This window comes from Akebia trifoliata, chromosome 13 (genome assembly GCF_017979445.1).
Source record: "Akebia trifoliata isolate Shusen 1 chromosome 13, ASM1797944v1, whole genome shotgun sequence".
Taxonomy (NCBI): Eukaryota; Viridiplantae; Streptophyta; class Magnoliopsida; order Ranunculales; family Lardizabalaceae; genus Akebia; species Akebia trifoliata.
This window is the reverse complement of record NC_141387.1, coordinates 4,707,414-4,723,685: the sequence shown is the minus strand read 5'-3', so window position 1 is coordinate 4,723,685 and position 16,272 is coordinate 4,707,414. Positions and strand designations below refer to the sequence as shown.

Here is a 16,272-nt window from a genome sequence, read left to right as displayed (position 1 = left end):
TTTATTAACTGTTGAAATTTGAACTTTACTAAAATTCTTGATGCGATTATGTTAGTCCTATTGGTGTCTAATCTGTCTACTTGATCCTAATCCAAATCTTGAAGATATGTAACTCTATGCACCATATCCATGATAGGACTTATATAACTTTTCTTAATGCAATCTTGTGTGGATGCATGGCTTAATTTATTAAAGGACGATAACAAAAATTTTACAATTCTATTGTTGTGTTATTCGAGAAATCGCACAGGAAAATATGGTGGATGCAGTTGTCACTGTTTTATTAGAAAACTTGATCGACAGTCTCTTAAGTGAAGGGTGTGACGTGCTTGAATTTCACAACCAGTTTAAGAAAATGAAAACGGAACTCCCTTACATGCAAAGCTTCCTCAAAGATGCAGATAAAGTGTGGATAAAAAATCAAAAGAAAACTCTGAAGACAGTTGTAAGGGATCTGAGAGAATTACTATATGAAGCAGAGGGCATTATAGAAGATTGTGAGTTGTTCCTGGAACAAAAACAAAAAAGAGGAGTATCCAAGTGCACGAATTATTTCTCTCTTTCATCATTGAAATATCGTTACCAAATGGGAAAGAAATTGAGTCAAATAAATCAAGAAATAAGAGATCTTCGGGAGAGGATGCAATCGTACCAATTTCCAACTCAAAGTGTTTCAAATGAAGAACAAGCCAGAAGTAGTCGACCAATAAGATATCCAATCTTAATGAACGATGCTGAAATAGTTGGCCTAGAAGATGACGTAAGGAAAATTAAGCGGTGGATCATTGATGCACGTGGGCCCCTGCATGTCATTGGTATTGTGGGGATGGGCGGGATAGGCAAAACTACCCTCGTTGAAAAGATAAAGAATTATGATCAAGTGAAGGAGTCCTTCAAACCTGTCTTGTTTGTGACCGTTTCCCAGACCTTCAAATTTGAGGAATTACTCAAGAACATGTTGAAAATGCTTCATGTAGACGACAAGGAGCTATCGAACATTGATGTACGTGGTCTACTGGAGATATTACATAAACAGCTGGATAGGAAAAGGTACTTGATTATCTTGGATGATGTGTGGAGGACAGATGAAGGGTCGTGGTGGGAGAGCTTCAAGTCCGCTTTGCCTCGAACAAATAAGGGTGGTTGTGTTATTGTTACGACAAGGCATGAGCAAGTTGCTCAATCGATGGGAGCACTTGAGAACAACATACATAAACCGAAACTTCTTTCCAATGGGGAGGATTGGTCATTATTTTCCAAAATAGCATTTGCAAATGATGGTGGTCATTGTCGAAATCCAAAAATAGAGCAAATTGGCAGAGAGTTGGTTGCTAAATGTAAAGGGCTCCCTTTGGCAATCAAGGTCATGGGAGGAGTGATGTTAGGGAAAGGAGACTCTATCCATGAGTGGAGGCGAATATCCGAGCATCTAAAGGAAGAGTTGGCGGCCCATGATGAGGAGATTTTCGCTCCACTACAGTTAAGCTACGAAGAGCTTCCTATGCATTTGAAGCCCTGCATGTTGTATTTTGCAGCATTTCGAGAGGATTATCAAATATCTGATGATATGATGGTTTATTTGTGGATTGGTGAGGGTTTTGTTCGAGGAAGGGATGGAAGGGCTGCATTTGAGATTGGATTGGAGTACTTCGATGAATTAGTGAGCCGTGGTTTACTACTAGGCACAGTGAAGGATGATTATGAACGAAGATTTATATTGTGTAAAGTCCATGATATGGTACGCGACATGATTATAAACATTGCCAAGGACGAAAATTTTATGGGATTAGATAACAGGGGTATGCTATCTTGTACAGATAGATCGCGTCGGGCGGGCATTGTGAATTCACAAATGAGTCAAACTAATTCCCGATTGTTGAGGACAATAATTGGGGTTGACTTAGAGGAGAACGAGGAGGAGTTTGCCTTAAATGTTGGACCCAAATTATGCAAGTTAAAATGGCTGAGGGTTTTACATGTTGGCTTCGAGAACAATTTTGGACCAGGGCCTTTGAAGTCAAATTGGTTGAATGGGATAGGATCTCTAACACATCTTATTTGTCTTACAATAGAACGTTCTCGTTTGGATGAACTCCCCAATTCAATAGAAAAACTGAAAAATCTTCAAGTTCTACAATTGGTCAGTTTCCGTTATTTAAAGAGGCTTTCAAGACAGGTGACTACTTTGGAGAGACTAACTATGCTGGATTTATCTCTATGTCTATTTCTAGAATACCTACCCAAGGGGGTTGGAAAGCTATCAAACCTTGAATCACTTATGGGGTTTAAGATTCTAAATTCCAATGTGGAAGATGCGTGTCGCCTTTCTGACGTGAAAATGCTGATCCGACTCAGACGATTGGAGTTGTTAATTGGTTCAAAAGATCAATTAACAGAAGGGGAGCTTACAGTCTTATCTGAGCTCAAACAACTGGAGTTTTTAACCCTAAAGTTTGGGCCAAGGGAGGAAATCGTCACGAAAGTGGATTACGAGCTTCCTCCTCTTCAGAAGCTTCAGGAACTACGATTCTGGTCATATAGAGGAGAAAAGACACCTGTTTGGATCAATCCGAATACTCTTCCAAAGTTACGACGACTTTGGATTGGTGTTGGAGACATTACTAAGATGAGTAGGGAGTTCTTTGGGAATAACAACATAGTTTGGGACTTGGAAAACTTAGTCTTAGAATACTTACCAAAACTGAAGGTGGATTGGCTTGAGATGAAAATGGCAATGCCATCCCTAAGAAAGCTTAAGGTTGATGATTGTGGCGGACTCGAGTCACCCCCATGGTTCAATGTGGATGGTTGGACGAAGGAAGGAGCGTAACAAAGAAAGTCGGTGAGGATATAATTGAAGACGCTTTGGCAGATGTGGAGGAGGACTGAGAAAACCATGTAGCTCGTGGTTTACTGCTCTTTATTGTTTCTTTCTTTGTTGTAATTACTCTTAACTGCTATAATGATATTATTGTATTGTATTGTATTATCTTCCCTGTTAATAATTTGTTAATGTTCTTATTTTGACTTAATTGCTTCCAGCTGAAATGGAAGAGAATATCTGTAAGGTAATATCCTCTGAGTTCCTTAATTTCTGAGTTCATTAAAAATATTTCAGTTGTTACATTTTTTTGAGTTGTGCTGGGGTGACACAGGATTTACTGTGATTCTCACAATTCTGACGTGGAGATGCATACATAAGCATAGATGCTTTTTACTCGTATTATACGAGTAAAAAGCATCTATGCTTATGTATGCATCTCCACGTCAGAATTGTGAGAATGGCAGTGAATGCCCTGTGTCATTTCAGTATTTTCCTTTTTTTTTAGGTTGTTAGAGAGATATTTCCAAACTTTAAGTAAGGATTCCGTGTATCCCGAGGTAGAAAGATCTACGGTTTTCAAACATTTCCTTTTTATTTGTATGATTTTTCTTCCTTGTGATTTCCTTATTTTAATTAATATTGCAGGCTTCCATGAAATTTATTAGGATATTAGTTTACAATATTTTTTTCTCTCTTACTTTCTTTATTCTTTTTGGATATTTTTTTTTAAATCTTTCTGTAGAGGAGAAATTGATCAATTAACATATCATAATTTCATTTTTTTTTTCCTAAAAACAATTGGATTGATCGCTTAATAAAACATAAGTTGGACCCGTTACATTAAGTTTATGCCCAATAATATGTAAGCAATTTGTAATTGATAAGGCCAGAAACCATGCCAAAAACTATAGCATAGCTCACTTGAGCCGCATTGAATATATATACTTCATTTCAATTTAAAAATAAAATAAAAAGAGTTACTTTATTGATCCCTTGACTAAGCTAGTCAATCAAAGAATCAAGATCTTGTACCCTATGTAGTTTCTATGTGCATGTTTTTAGGAGGACTAATTTTTTTTATTTAAGTATTTTAAATATGATAGTTACTATTGGGTGGAATTTTTTAAGATTACATGATCCTTTAGATAATTTTGGTATATTTTGAGTTTGCCCCACATTTGAGATTTTGCCTTCACCCTTACTCAATTTTTTCTATTTATTCGAACCCCTCTATTATTTTAATATTTAAGATACCAACTGTGTTTTCTAATGGACGACATACCCAACAATGACCTTGTTAGCCCCTTCAAATTTTTTGATGAATAGTTAAGACGCCACTTTGCTTTCAAATTGATGACATGCCCCCTCAATTTTTAATGGATATTTGAGATATCCCTATGTTTTCAAACTAAAGACAAGCACCCATCGACCTTGTTCTTCTTTTCTACACTAGCAAAAAATATTTCAATATACTCATTTTCAACCCGTAATTAAAAATATTTCATATTTTGTCCTATAGTCATTTTGAAAATTTTCAACTTCTATAGAAAATAATTTTATTCTATTTAACCTCATCTTAATCCATCATTTTGAATTTTCCTAATTCCTTTGTAGAAAATCTTAGAATTTTCTTTTAAAAAAGCCCATCTTCTACTTTAAAAATGTTATATTTTCTTTGGATTTGAAGGTAGAAGTAAATTAGTCTTTTGGTTCAAGATCAAGGTAAAATATTTTAAAACCTCACCTTAATCTCTTTATAGAAAATCATATAATATTCTTTGGAAGAAAAAATGATCTTCTACATTAAAAATTATGCATTGTGCTTTAGGTTTGAAGGTTGAAGTAGATTAGTAGTATGATTCAAGACTAGGATTAAAAAAAAATTCCTAGATGTCGAAGACCGCTTTGAAAACTTAAATCAAAAGAAAATTTAAATTTAATATGAGGTTATTGAGGTCATTTTGCATCAATCAATTAGAAAAGACTAACGTCACATAGGTATTTAGGCGTTTCGGTCCGTATTTGAGATCCGTACATATATTTTCAAACAGATGACACTTCCCCTTGACTTAGGTCTTCTCTTGTATGCTAATGAGAAATGACTTGAATGCCTTTTTCTTCAACCTCTAACCAAAAATCCCTTGAATTTTTTCCCTCAAAATCACTCATCTTCAAGTTCTTAAACCTTATAGAAACTATAGTTTTGCCCACCCCTTACAAGAAAATCCTTGCTCCACCCCTAATTAGAGTCGTGGGCTTGAAATTTTATTAATTTTGACAAAAAAAGATAATAATAGTAATTAATAAGGTTAAATTTACTCCTAGAACAATTTTTGGATGAAAATTTTGATTTCAACAAACCTCTGTTATTGCTTCTCTTAGAGGTTCTAGTGGTTGAATATTATTTTTGCACTAGAATATTAGTATGATGCATCATAATGTAATGAATATTTTTTCAATAAATACAATAAACACTTTAAAAATGCCAAAGAATTTTTTATCTTTACAAACAATTGAAAGACATTTTTGAAAATATAAATTACTGGAGGTTGCTAACTTCCTTAGCACATAAATGAGTGAGACCCTGGTCGGATCTAACTATATCTATATTGAGATTTGGATTTTTTTATATTGATTAGGATCCGATCCGTTTTGAATCATACTAGCTAATACCATATCCAAATCCAACTCACATTGGATAATTCTTGAACATTTGGCATTTTTTAATCAATTTTACTTCTTTGCAAGCTTAGAAGAATATTCTATTTTACCATTATACTCTTCAATTTTATAAGAAATCGATGTAGAAAAAGATATTTAGAAAAACTTAAAAATATGGTTTTCAAAACAATATATATTTGGATCGTGGCAACATATCCATCCCCAGATGCGAGTAGGGTCAAGGTATATTAAACCATATTCGACTTAATTTCTTATTTTATTCAGATCTATTCCATGGTTCCAAACTTGCAAAACTCAAGTTTTGAAATTTGGATTTTGGGTGAAGTATATATTAAACTCAATTTATTTGGAGGGTTTGGATCATTATGTGAGTATAATTTTTGGATTGTTAACTTGGTTAAGTGGATTAATTAATAATGTCGTTATAACCATTTCTAAGCTAGTATGAAACGGTTAACAGACCGTCTCTAATCGAGACGTCGTTAATGAATTAAAACAGTTGGAAGCTTCTCTAGATCTCAGGATTTGGAACGGCTAAAAACCGTTTCTAATCTGCATTTATAACCCAAAAAGTACCTTAGACATCGATTTAAAATCCGATGTCTATAAGACTGATGTCCTAAGTCTAAGACTTTAGACATCGGTTACAAACCTATATCTAAAATAATTATAAACCGATATCTAAACTTTAAAAAAAGATTTTTTTTTTTTTTTCTATGCACCTATCATCCGCAATCAAAATAAATCCAAATAGAGAACATCGAGGTTCTCTATCACATTAATTTATTACACAAAAAATTTACAATGATTCATAACTTACAAATCCAAAATTACAATACATCAATAAACCCTTCACAATCGTTACACAAACAGAGGTGCCTACAAGAAAGCAATGCCATCACTCTCATCGCTCTCTATCTTCATTAAGATCCCCACAATGCTCACAGCTGCCAATCGAAGAGCCCTTCTTGTCACCACATTGCATACTCTCACAATGAGCTTCCGCACCTTCAAAGGAATGTTTGAAATATGAAAACCCAAATCCACAACAACGTTCACCCCTCGCACACCAGTTCTATGACCCTGAATTGAACAGAATGTAGTTACAAGCTTCTGTCTACCCTTTTGAGTGTAGTCTGTCCAAATTGGGATATTTCCATCACCTATATTAAATGAGATGAGAATACAATCAGATTCATTCTGAATTACAACATCCCACAAGGAAGTGGTTCACTAAAACCATCACATTGCTCATCAACATACCAGTGATGAATCTTACATGAAGCCCTCACCTATATTAAATGAAATGAGAATACAATCAGATTCATTCTGAATTACAATATCCCACAAGGAAGGGATTCACTAAAACCACCACACTACTCATCAAACATACCAGTGATGAATCTTACATGAAGCAACAAGAAGTAAACTGTCATCTAGCTCATTCACCAGGCAAAGCTTAAAAATTCCTTTGTCAGGAAAATTGTGATTGTCAAAGCTATTGAGAAGGGTATCTTCCTCATAGTTCCATACCTTGCGATACACAGAAAATATGAGAACATTAATTATCAAAGCTATGAAGTGAAGATTCACCATTAAGGATCAGTAAAGATTCAGTATTCACTGAAATATTTCATGAAATGAATAGTGATTTCCACCGAAAGAAGCTCTTGATTAAATTTCATGTCAAACCTCATGGAAATGGAGATATATGGATATATTTAGTGGAAATATGCCAATATTTAACATTGATTGCAATGAAGAATTCATTTTTATCAGTGATGAAAGTTCCACAGAATAAACAACAGAACACACCATACAAACTACCTGATGCATTCGCTCTCATCTGCAGCAACTACAACAGGAGAGAGAGGATGCAACAAAGCTGCTTTTGTACCCGTTTCAAACTTAGTATCCCAACTAGCAATTTGATTATTAAGCTTGCTTACAGCTGCAACATAAAGGAAATCAACCAAATTCACTTCATACCTCAAGCAGAAAAATAGTCATGATCATCCAAAAAAAATTAATAGAATGGAAAATTAATGATATATATGTCCAGCTGCATGCCCATCGCTGCACTAACCTGCACAACATGTCTGAAGCCTTGTAAACATTGTGACATGACTATTTTCAAACATTATCTGTTTTGAATTATTACAGGTTGGAACAATGAAGTATACTGACTCACTCTTGTTGAACAAAAGTATCCCTAAGCTTGCACTATTTTCTCTGTACACAAGGAAGACATTCTACAGCTATGCCAATGATGCATTAACAAATAATCATTAATAGTTCATTTAATGCTACCTACGTATCTTGATCGATAAGCATTTATGGCAATGAAATTATCAAAATCAAAGTTTCTTCAAAATATAGTTCCACCAGTAATTGAACACTTAATAAATAAGCAATACGACTAAAAAAAAAATATGCAGAGCCTTTGCAAAAGGTAAGAGAAGGCTTCTAATTCCTACGGACAGAATAAATGGTAGTCAAAATCTTTTAGGTAAATGAAAACAAACCAGAGAAATTAATGGAGCCTCGTCTTCATCAGTAGTAACATGAATCATCAGTGCCAGTTTTTCACCAATCCACAAGTTTCACCTTCAGGAGTATCACGGGGGCAAAGCATGCCCCACTGTTCCATATTCAATTTTATCAGCAAATGCCTTGAAACAAAGAATTAAAAAGAAAACCATATTCAATTTCCTCAAGCATACAAGCTCTCGCTATTTGTATAGATTGACAGCAGAAATACAGAGGAAAACTGAGACAAGTGAGGCTGTGTTTCCCCTGTAATCATAGGAACATTGAATATCTGATTCCATTAGCATGCCCTGCACCTACTTGCCAACCTGTAAGGCCACTTTTACCCATTAATGCCAGCCTGTTTCAAAGGTAGTACTAGTCTGGCTTAAAATATCATATCGATTGAATGTTTCAGTTAATGAAAAGCCCGATAAGATATCCACCAATACATTTGATACAAACCGATACATTTTCAGGGACAATGTTTCTTATAGATCGTGGACGATACATTCCAATAATTTAAACCATGGGTAGTACTATGTATAATGATGTTAAAATTAAACATACCAAGTACCATAAACTATAAATGCAGCAGTAGCACTACAACAAAAATGGAAATTAGGAACCGTTTATAATCGTTTCTACGCCGGTCTGAAACGGTTGAAAGACCGTCTCTTATTGATGAGTCATTAATGAGTTCAAACCGTAGGAAGCCGTTCCAAATCTGTTTTTATAAAACGAAACGCACTAATACTTTGTGCCATTATGTTTCTCAATGAGCTTGGTCAAATCAGCCACAATTAATACATAATTTTTTTATCATCATATCAACTTCATAAAGACTTCCCAATACAAATGCTATTCAACAAAAGAAAGTTTCTTTCTTATAGTTAGTTTATCAGTTTCCCAATAAACTAACTACATATTGGATCAAAGACTGCTATAATGATTTTACTTGATCATCATTCAAGGTCAGTGCACTATGAAGTATGGAAGTAACAAAGTTAAAATAAAACTTTAAATCTGATGAAGTACTACCCATGGCAACTTGCTATGTCTAGGCATGTAGAAAGGAAAAAAGAAAACAATAAAGAAAACACTAAAAAGGATTATAACCCTAAGGGGGACAACCATATAAACCAATATGGTAAGAGCCTTTCAATGAAGCAGAGTAACTTATTTGAGTGTTAATGGGACCTACTATCACAGCATATATACCACTATTTAAAAAGCCATTTTATTGTGGGGTTTTTGCCTTAGTAAGATATGAATGAAATCATTCATGCTAATATTTCAAAGGGGTTGCACATGAGGTAATATCTTGAACTGTGTTTCAAGGTGATATAATTGATTTTAACAATGAGATTGTATACCTCATAATCCAGATGGGAGGGTGCTCGAAAATCATTGCTAAGCCAAGGGGAGATTGACCACCCACCATTGGTGAAGCATGGGAGATTGTACATCTACCTCATAATACAGTTGTTTACTAACTTTGCAAATGTCAGATGAGTCCTCTACCTTGCAAATCTGCAGGAGTCAATATTTAGAATGTATCAAATGCCTTAACTGACAATGCTCCAAGGGAAATTAATCACAAAAATTCAAAAATAGTGATATATCTGGATATAAAAAAAAGTATAACTACCTTAAAAATATTATTTTTCTGTCTTTATGGCATTGCTTGCTAGCATACTTAACCAATTCATTCAAGGCATTAATAATCGAGAAATTATTTGGGCCAATTCTGTTTAGATTCTTGACACCTACTCTAGCCTATATTATCAAAATTATATTCAACAATATGATAGGACTACAGGTTGTGCACATATAATTCATCAAGTTACTGTATAGTCATGCACGCCACACATAACCAAATGTTTGAAATTATAAACTATCCATCAAATTCTTATTTTATTTTTTTGTGAGAGAGGGAGTTCTAATTTTCAATTCCATATGTATGTTGCATCTATGTTAGATTAGTGTAAGGCAAAAAAAACAGTTTATAATTTACATAAATGCTCTTCACGAGTCTTCGATCAATTCACCATTCGAGACCTACACAAATATTTCCTAAAAGCCAAAGCACGGAAAAGGAAGCCATACCACCCAACAATCTACTTGTAGATCAATCACTGCTGCTGCAAATCTATCATGATCATAATGCATAACTCCTATCAGTCCATGGTCATATATAACAGGCAAGGTGTTGCGGCCACTAATAGGAACAACGATCATCACCCAGCAATCTACTTGTAGATCAATCACTGCTGCTGCAAACCTATCATGATCGTAATGCACAACCAATCAATGAAGTATAATAATAAAAGAAACGAGCTCAGTACCCTTTGTGTCATTTGAATCTCATTAGAAGTCAACCTGAAAATTTTCAAATTTTCTTAATTAGCTCAACCCCAAATCGTTGGGAAAAGGCTTCAATGATTATGTGGTCTTCCATAGTTTATGGGCTGCGATCCCTTGAAAGTGAAAAAACACAAAATTTTAAAGGTCAGGATACATCAAGTGTCCCTAGCAATAACATAAATCCAGACCACTTGATTTCATGTTTTAATGGTCTGGATTTTAAGCTTTTTCATAGTCAAACAGATTCAAATAAGCCAATATATAAGTACCATTTCTAAATGAAGAATGAAATTTTTTGTTCCAGATCTTTTGAACACAAATTTGTGAGGAGCTGAAGTAGAGCACGTAAATCCTTATACTGTTGTGTCTTTGCTTCGCTCAGCTAACTACTTGAAAGACTCAGTGATATATGAGAAGACAGTAAAAATTTAGAGAGCCACAGTAAGGAAAGCACATCTCAAGCAATGTTTAAACAATCCAGCCTCAAGGAGAGGCATAGCATTCTATCTAAGAGACCTAAGCCTTGACTTGTTTATAAGAGACTTAAACCTCACCTGATTGACGCCTATAAGCGTTGAGGCTCAGGCAACACTTAAGCCTCAACTATAAGTACATACAGGAATCAAACGAATAAAAATTATTCTTGTTAAATTTTTTTCCCTATGGTTCCAAAATGGTCCTAGTTATTTTCTATGCCAAAACAACCTTGACTGAGAATATTTATATCATCTTCATCCCATAAGGTGCAATGGTCCAAGGTGGCAAACACCTTCTCTAATCCTCCAAGGAGTGGCAGATATATCAATAATACTTGGGAGCAGCAAAGCATGTGCACCAATCATTTCTAAGAAGGATTTTAGTCCATTGTGGGATGTATGCGTGGACATGTTGGAATATCTTCTCTGTCGTTATGGTCACCAACAACATTTATCCTTCCATTTTCTTTCCTTTTAACACCACATAGAGAAAACTGACAAAATGAGAAGTACTTCGTTTAGAATGTCCAAGACAGTCTTCAACATTCTCTACACCATTGAAATTTCCATTGAATAACATTTTAAGGAACAGTTTCAACAAAAAAAAAAAAAAAAATTTGCATTTTATATTAATATGACTTTAGTATAGATGCAGAACCGTCATTAAAAAAGAGGCAAGTTTGCAGAGAAGCTGTTTTTCTGTTTCTATTTCTCTTCTTTCCTTTCTGTTTTTTTCTTTTCTGATTGGTAATATTCTTTCTTTCTTTAATATTTCTTTCCTTTATATTCTTTTATTCTGCTCAAGCAAAAAAATGTTCACATGTATTTAACAATCAGATACACGATTTGTAACTATATTTTTTTGGTACATATCTATTACAACATGTACCAAGTGAATAAATTAGAAAGATGTGGAACAATACCTTGCCAATATTGTGAGAAGAGTAAAGCTGAAGCAATCGCATGCAGAAATTAACAACAACTGCAGTGTCTTTAACCTCCAAGAACACAACTAGCCCATCCACCCAGTCAACAACGAATTTCAGTAACACACAAACAACTGCAGACTAAACAGCAGAGGTTAGGATCAATGTAGACCAATGAACCCTCTGGCCATACAGTGGAATAATATAAACAGCAATGTAAAGATCTAGGAGATATAATGCCGAATACAAGGAAATACAAAAAATCGTGAGGCCTGTAAAGTAGGTCTATTATGAAAACATGTGCAATGCAAGGATGAAGTGAACAAATTCAATACCTCATGTTTGTAAATTTCTAGAAGAGTCAGCATAGAGTTCATCAAGGAGACACCCATCTCATAAAGAGATTTTTGAGTTCGAGGTTGAGTAGCCCTGGCTGCTCCTCTTAGCTGATCAAACAAACAGCTGACCTACAAGATGTTCGTGATGCTATGTGGATCAATCTATCGTTCTAATGATGGAAAATGTGGATCAAGGGAGACCTTGCATTAAAATCCTTTCTAGACTTACTGATAGAATAGCATTGGGCAGTTGAGCGATAGTTTTGAAGTCATTCTTACTAGATATATTTACTAGGTATGCTGTCATTGGTCCCATGAGATCCCTCACAAACCTATAAGAATTTCATACCGGATTATTAGGCCATCCAGTATTCATTATCTAAAAGTAAATAAATAAACGAGAAAATCAATGAAGAGCGGCTCACTGATTGGATGCCTCTGAATTTCTCATGCTAGAAACAGAATGGACAAGAGTATCTGCTTGTGAACGCTACAAGAAACAATGAGGATAACCACAAAGGTTGTGATTAGTTAATTTTAAAAATCAGGATAACATAGTGGTGGGGATGAAACATATCAAATTCTTACTTGTTGAGGAGCAGTTAGTGAGAACAAACCTCTTCCATTTGCAAAAGCAAATAAATATAAAATGTGGAGCTAATTTAAATCAAATACCAGGGGTATCTCCATCTCATCCTCTTTGTGAATGAAGGGTATTTAGCCGCCGAGCAGCACCAAGTCCTATTTCAATAGCATAAATAAGACCCTTTGCAAATAAGTAATCGAACTCTATTCGGTAGCTTAAATGTGCAATTCTAAGTAGCATTAAAAAGCTTCAAGAACTACGCCATTAAAGCCTACTTATATTTGGATTTTTAACTGGAATGACTCGTGCTTGTCAAATTCCAACTAAAAGATTGTTGTAGACTAAGAAAAAAACTATAAAAGACAATAAAAATAGAATTAAAACTAAAATAGAACATGCAAGTCATAATTATTTTCATTCCTAAAGATTCTTTATCAGCTCAAAAATGCAATCTAGTCCAGAACTAAAACTAAAACAGAACATGCAAGTCACACTGAGATAAGAGGCTTTAAGAGCTGTCTCTTAGTTTAATAATTTAAGTATTAAAACACCAAGATTTACATTCTTACAGAACTTATGTTACTAACTTCATTAAAGTCCCAAAACAAATATTTTAAGTCTCCAAAATAAGGGTTTCAGATTTGACTATTCGACAAATAATAGAAATCTAATTCTTTAATGGTCATTCATCATGCATCCTTCAAGGAATCCTTCCAAATGTTAAAGGTGACTTAAAATGTTAAGAATGACATAAAAACCGAAACAGGTTTAGTCATTGAAAGGTTTTAAATTCAAAATGGCCAAAATCTGCTTCAAACTCCTGGTCGTAATTCACAGTTTTCCTGTAGTGAATATGGGATTTGTAATTTCCACACAATTATGAGAATAAAAGATAAACAACCATATTTGATCACTGAATTCTTTGGCAGTCTGATTTGGGATCAAGTGCTGCATATGTAGGTCGATAAGCAACCTATTAAAATTGCTAAATTTTGAAGGAATGCCAATTAGTAATTGGAAGAAAAATTATGGATAGAAATACTAGAAAAATAAGACTGCCAAAGAAACTAGAACTTTGAGGATGACTAAAGTCTAGAATTAGTGCACAAAGTAGCGATGATTACATATGGTTTAGGTTTCCCCGAGAAACATTCGAAATATGAATCTTCCGACTGACAAAAAAACACGATTAAACAAAGACTAATCAAATGCTCTATCGTAAATTAGTGTGGGAAACATTAACTATGTTCCATTTTACAGAGAGTGCAGACTTCAAAAAACCCCAAGAACAAATTAGACTATCACAAAAACAAAAGGAAGATTTACGAAAACAGAGAAAAAACCTTTTGATATTAATTATAAAGGTACATTTCTAACATGTTTATGAACAACGATATTGGGAGAAGGTCAGTATTGAACCAACTGAGCTATGGGTCTAAGTCTGTTTTTTCGTGTTTAGTTATTCCAACTACATATACTAGCAAATGTGCAGATCGATCTGTTCAACGTGTAGAGATATAATGTATCTCTTGTATCAAAGTTTAAAAATTGATACCCAATTATGAAAATTAGTCCTTCAAACAACAGAACCAAAAGAATTATTTAGGAACCAATACAAAAACAGAATGAAAATCATAAAACTTCAATCGATTAGCAGTTTTTCGAATTTTACACTCTAATCCAAAAGAGTTGGAAGTAGTTGAAATTAAATAACACAAATCCAACCAGATAAATTAAAGATAGTTTAGTTGTTCAACAAATACAACAAACTAGAAGGATAAGAAAATCTTATTATTAACTATCTGTAAACTTGTTAGAGTGAAGAAATGACAATCATTTTCGCAAGTCCCCATCAAGTCTCTGATTAAGCAATTGCAAGTTCTAATCTTTACTGGAATCACAGCCTATGTATAGTTATAGTAGGAAAAATAACAGATTCTAGAGTTCAAATTAAACAACCTGAAAAATTGTTGAACTTCTTGATCCAAATGCATGATGAGAACCTGAAAATCTGTCTAAAAAAAAATCCCTAAGTTCGAAGAACAAAAGTAGGTCTTCAACCCTAGAATCCACTCAAACATTCCAAAAAGACTAGAACACCAAACTAAACTTCATTCATTTTCAGAATCTGATATTCTTTACAGAAACGAAAAACTACAGACATACAACTCTAACCAAACAATTAGATTTAAAATGCAACAAAACCTCTAAATCAACCAAAGAAATTAGGGTTTTTGTTTAGGGTCTTACTTTAAGAACTTCTTGTAGGCTTCGACGGCTAATTTCCTTCTCGAAATCGACGAAAGACATTGACGTTTGATCTTCTTCGTGAAATCGAGATAAAAAAGGAGAAACGAGTCGGGTTTTGAAGGAGCTTTGTTGGGGTTCAAGAGACGAAGATCAGAAGTGATATTTCTCTCGAAGTATTAAGAGAAACGAGTTGATTTCCAGTTAATTTCTTCTCAAAATCAAGACGAAGATCAGAAGAGAAATTTCTCACGAAATCTAATAGATTTCTAGTTGATTTCTTCTCGAAATCAATACGATGGAGGAGAGAAACGCGTACCATTGTGAGGATGGAGAAGTCTGATATCCTTGTCGAGCTCGATTTTAGGATTCGTTCTATTTTAGAAAGGAGAGACTAAATACCTTTCTCCCCATGTTGTTAGTCTAAAAGCGTCATTGAGAACCCATTTTCTCTAGTGAAACAGTTTTAATCCGTTTTTAATTAGAAACGGCTCAAATCCGTTTTAAAGACTTGTGCCTAATTGGCAATTTTGTTATGGTGATAATATGTATTGGTGACATTTATCAAACCATTTGATTAGCCTCAAATTAAATGGAATTGACTCAAATCTCTTGTACCCATAACAGGCCTTCATACAATATAAAATTTTCAAAATATTATTGAGCAATAATCTTGCTTGCCTTTGTTCGTTTTTTCAGTGGTGACGGTAACGTTGAAAATATCCAAAAGTAAAATAATTATATCTGTAAGGACGACAGTAACAGATTTAATGTCAAAAATAGGTTAAAGCGTATTGAAGGTATAAAAATCAAATAACCACTGATGTGGCAACTGTTGGGGGTAAAATACATATTTCAAAGAGATGGGGCCTACAAGAACCCAACTTTGAATTAACAATGCCCCTTCAAAATTTTGAAGGAACCCTCCTAGTTTCAAGACATGTGGCATTTTGTATTTATTTCATGCCCCTATATTTTTGTCAATATTTGAAATACCTCGTTGGAAATGTCACGTGCAATCTAAAAGAGATGTTTCTACAGAAATTTTGAAGCAAGATTGTCGCTTCAAAGTTTTCTGGCTTAGAATGCTAACTTATGAAAGTTAGGAGTCCGAAATACTAAAAACCCGATTTATTTATTACTAAAGATTGAAGATAAGGTTGTTTTGGTTGTTTTCTGTTGGTGTTTTAGAGTAGAGCAAGGTCGAGAGATATGTCATTAGTTTGAACCACTAGGGATACCTCAAATCATTTAACAAATAAATATTAGAAAAAATGAGACAGAAGATTGGAATTGC

General features: G+C 34.2%; 2 protein-coding genes across 22 annotated transcripts; one reads left to right on the top strand and one right to left on the bottom strand.

The window, feature by feature from the left end:
* The first annotated feature begins 256 nt into the window (after nt 1–256).
* On the top strand, nt 257–2,830 carry LOC147387450 (disease resistance RPP13-like protein 4). Its single transcript, XM_086421592.1, has one exon. It carries the CDS (start codon nt 257–259, stop codon nt 2,828–2,830), a length of 2,574 nt encoding a protein of 857 aa, XP_086277718.1.
* A 3,417-nt stretch (nt 2,831–6,247) lies between these two features.
* Nucleotides 6,248–15,441, bottom strand: LOC147387449 (regulatory-associated protein of TOR 1-like). Of its 21 annotated transcripts, none has more exons than XM_086420392.1 (13): nt 14,979–15,440; nt 12,818–12,883; nt 12,568–12,632; nt 12,372–12,474; nt 12,140–12,271; nt 11,802–11,945; nt 10,418–10,515; nt 10,145–10,319; nt 8,230–9,568; nt 8,032–8,147; nt 7,334–7,457; nt 6,900–7,039; nt 6,248–6,798 (listed from the first exon to the last, which is right to left on the bottom strand). In XM_086420392.1, the coding sequence occupies exons 2-7, from the start codon at nt 12,830–12,832 to the stop codon at nt 10,474–10,476; spliced, it is 501 nt and encodes a 166-aa protein (XP_086276518.1). In that variant the 5' UTR covers nt 12,833–12,883; nt 14,979–15,440; the 3' UTR covers nt 6,248–6,798; nt 6,900–7,039; nt 7,334–7,457; nt 8,032–8,147; nt 8,230–9,568; nt 10,145–10,319; nt 10,418–10,473. The 21 variants fall into 21 exon arrangements, with proteins under 21 accessions (XP_086276518.1, XP_086276521.1, XP_086276510.1 ...); XM_086420395.1 differs by having other exon boundaries at nt 9,412–9,568; XM_086420384.1 differs by adding an exon at nt 14,688–14,743 and having other exon boundaries at nt 7,334–9,568; nt 14,979–15,441.
* Between the last annotated feature and the right edge of the window lie 831 nt (nt 15,442–16,272).

Coding starts and splice junctions, on each gene's coding strand:
- LOC147387450 (XM_086421592.1), top strand. CDS start 257: ATGGTGGATGCAGTTGTCACTGTTTTATTAGAAAACTTGATCGACAGT.
- LOC147387449 (XM_086420384.1), bottom strand. Junction 12,475..12,567: donor AATTCAGAGGCATCCAATCA/GTGAGCCGCTCT, acceptor AAATTCTTATAG/GTTTGTGAGGGATCTCATGG. Junction 12,272..12,371: donor TGCCCAATGCTATTCTATCA/GTAAGTCTAGAA, acceptor AACATCTTGTAG/GTCAGCTGTTTGTTTGATCA.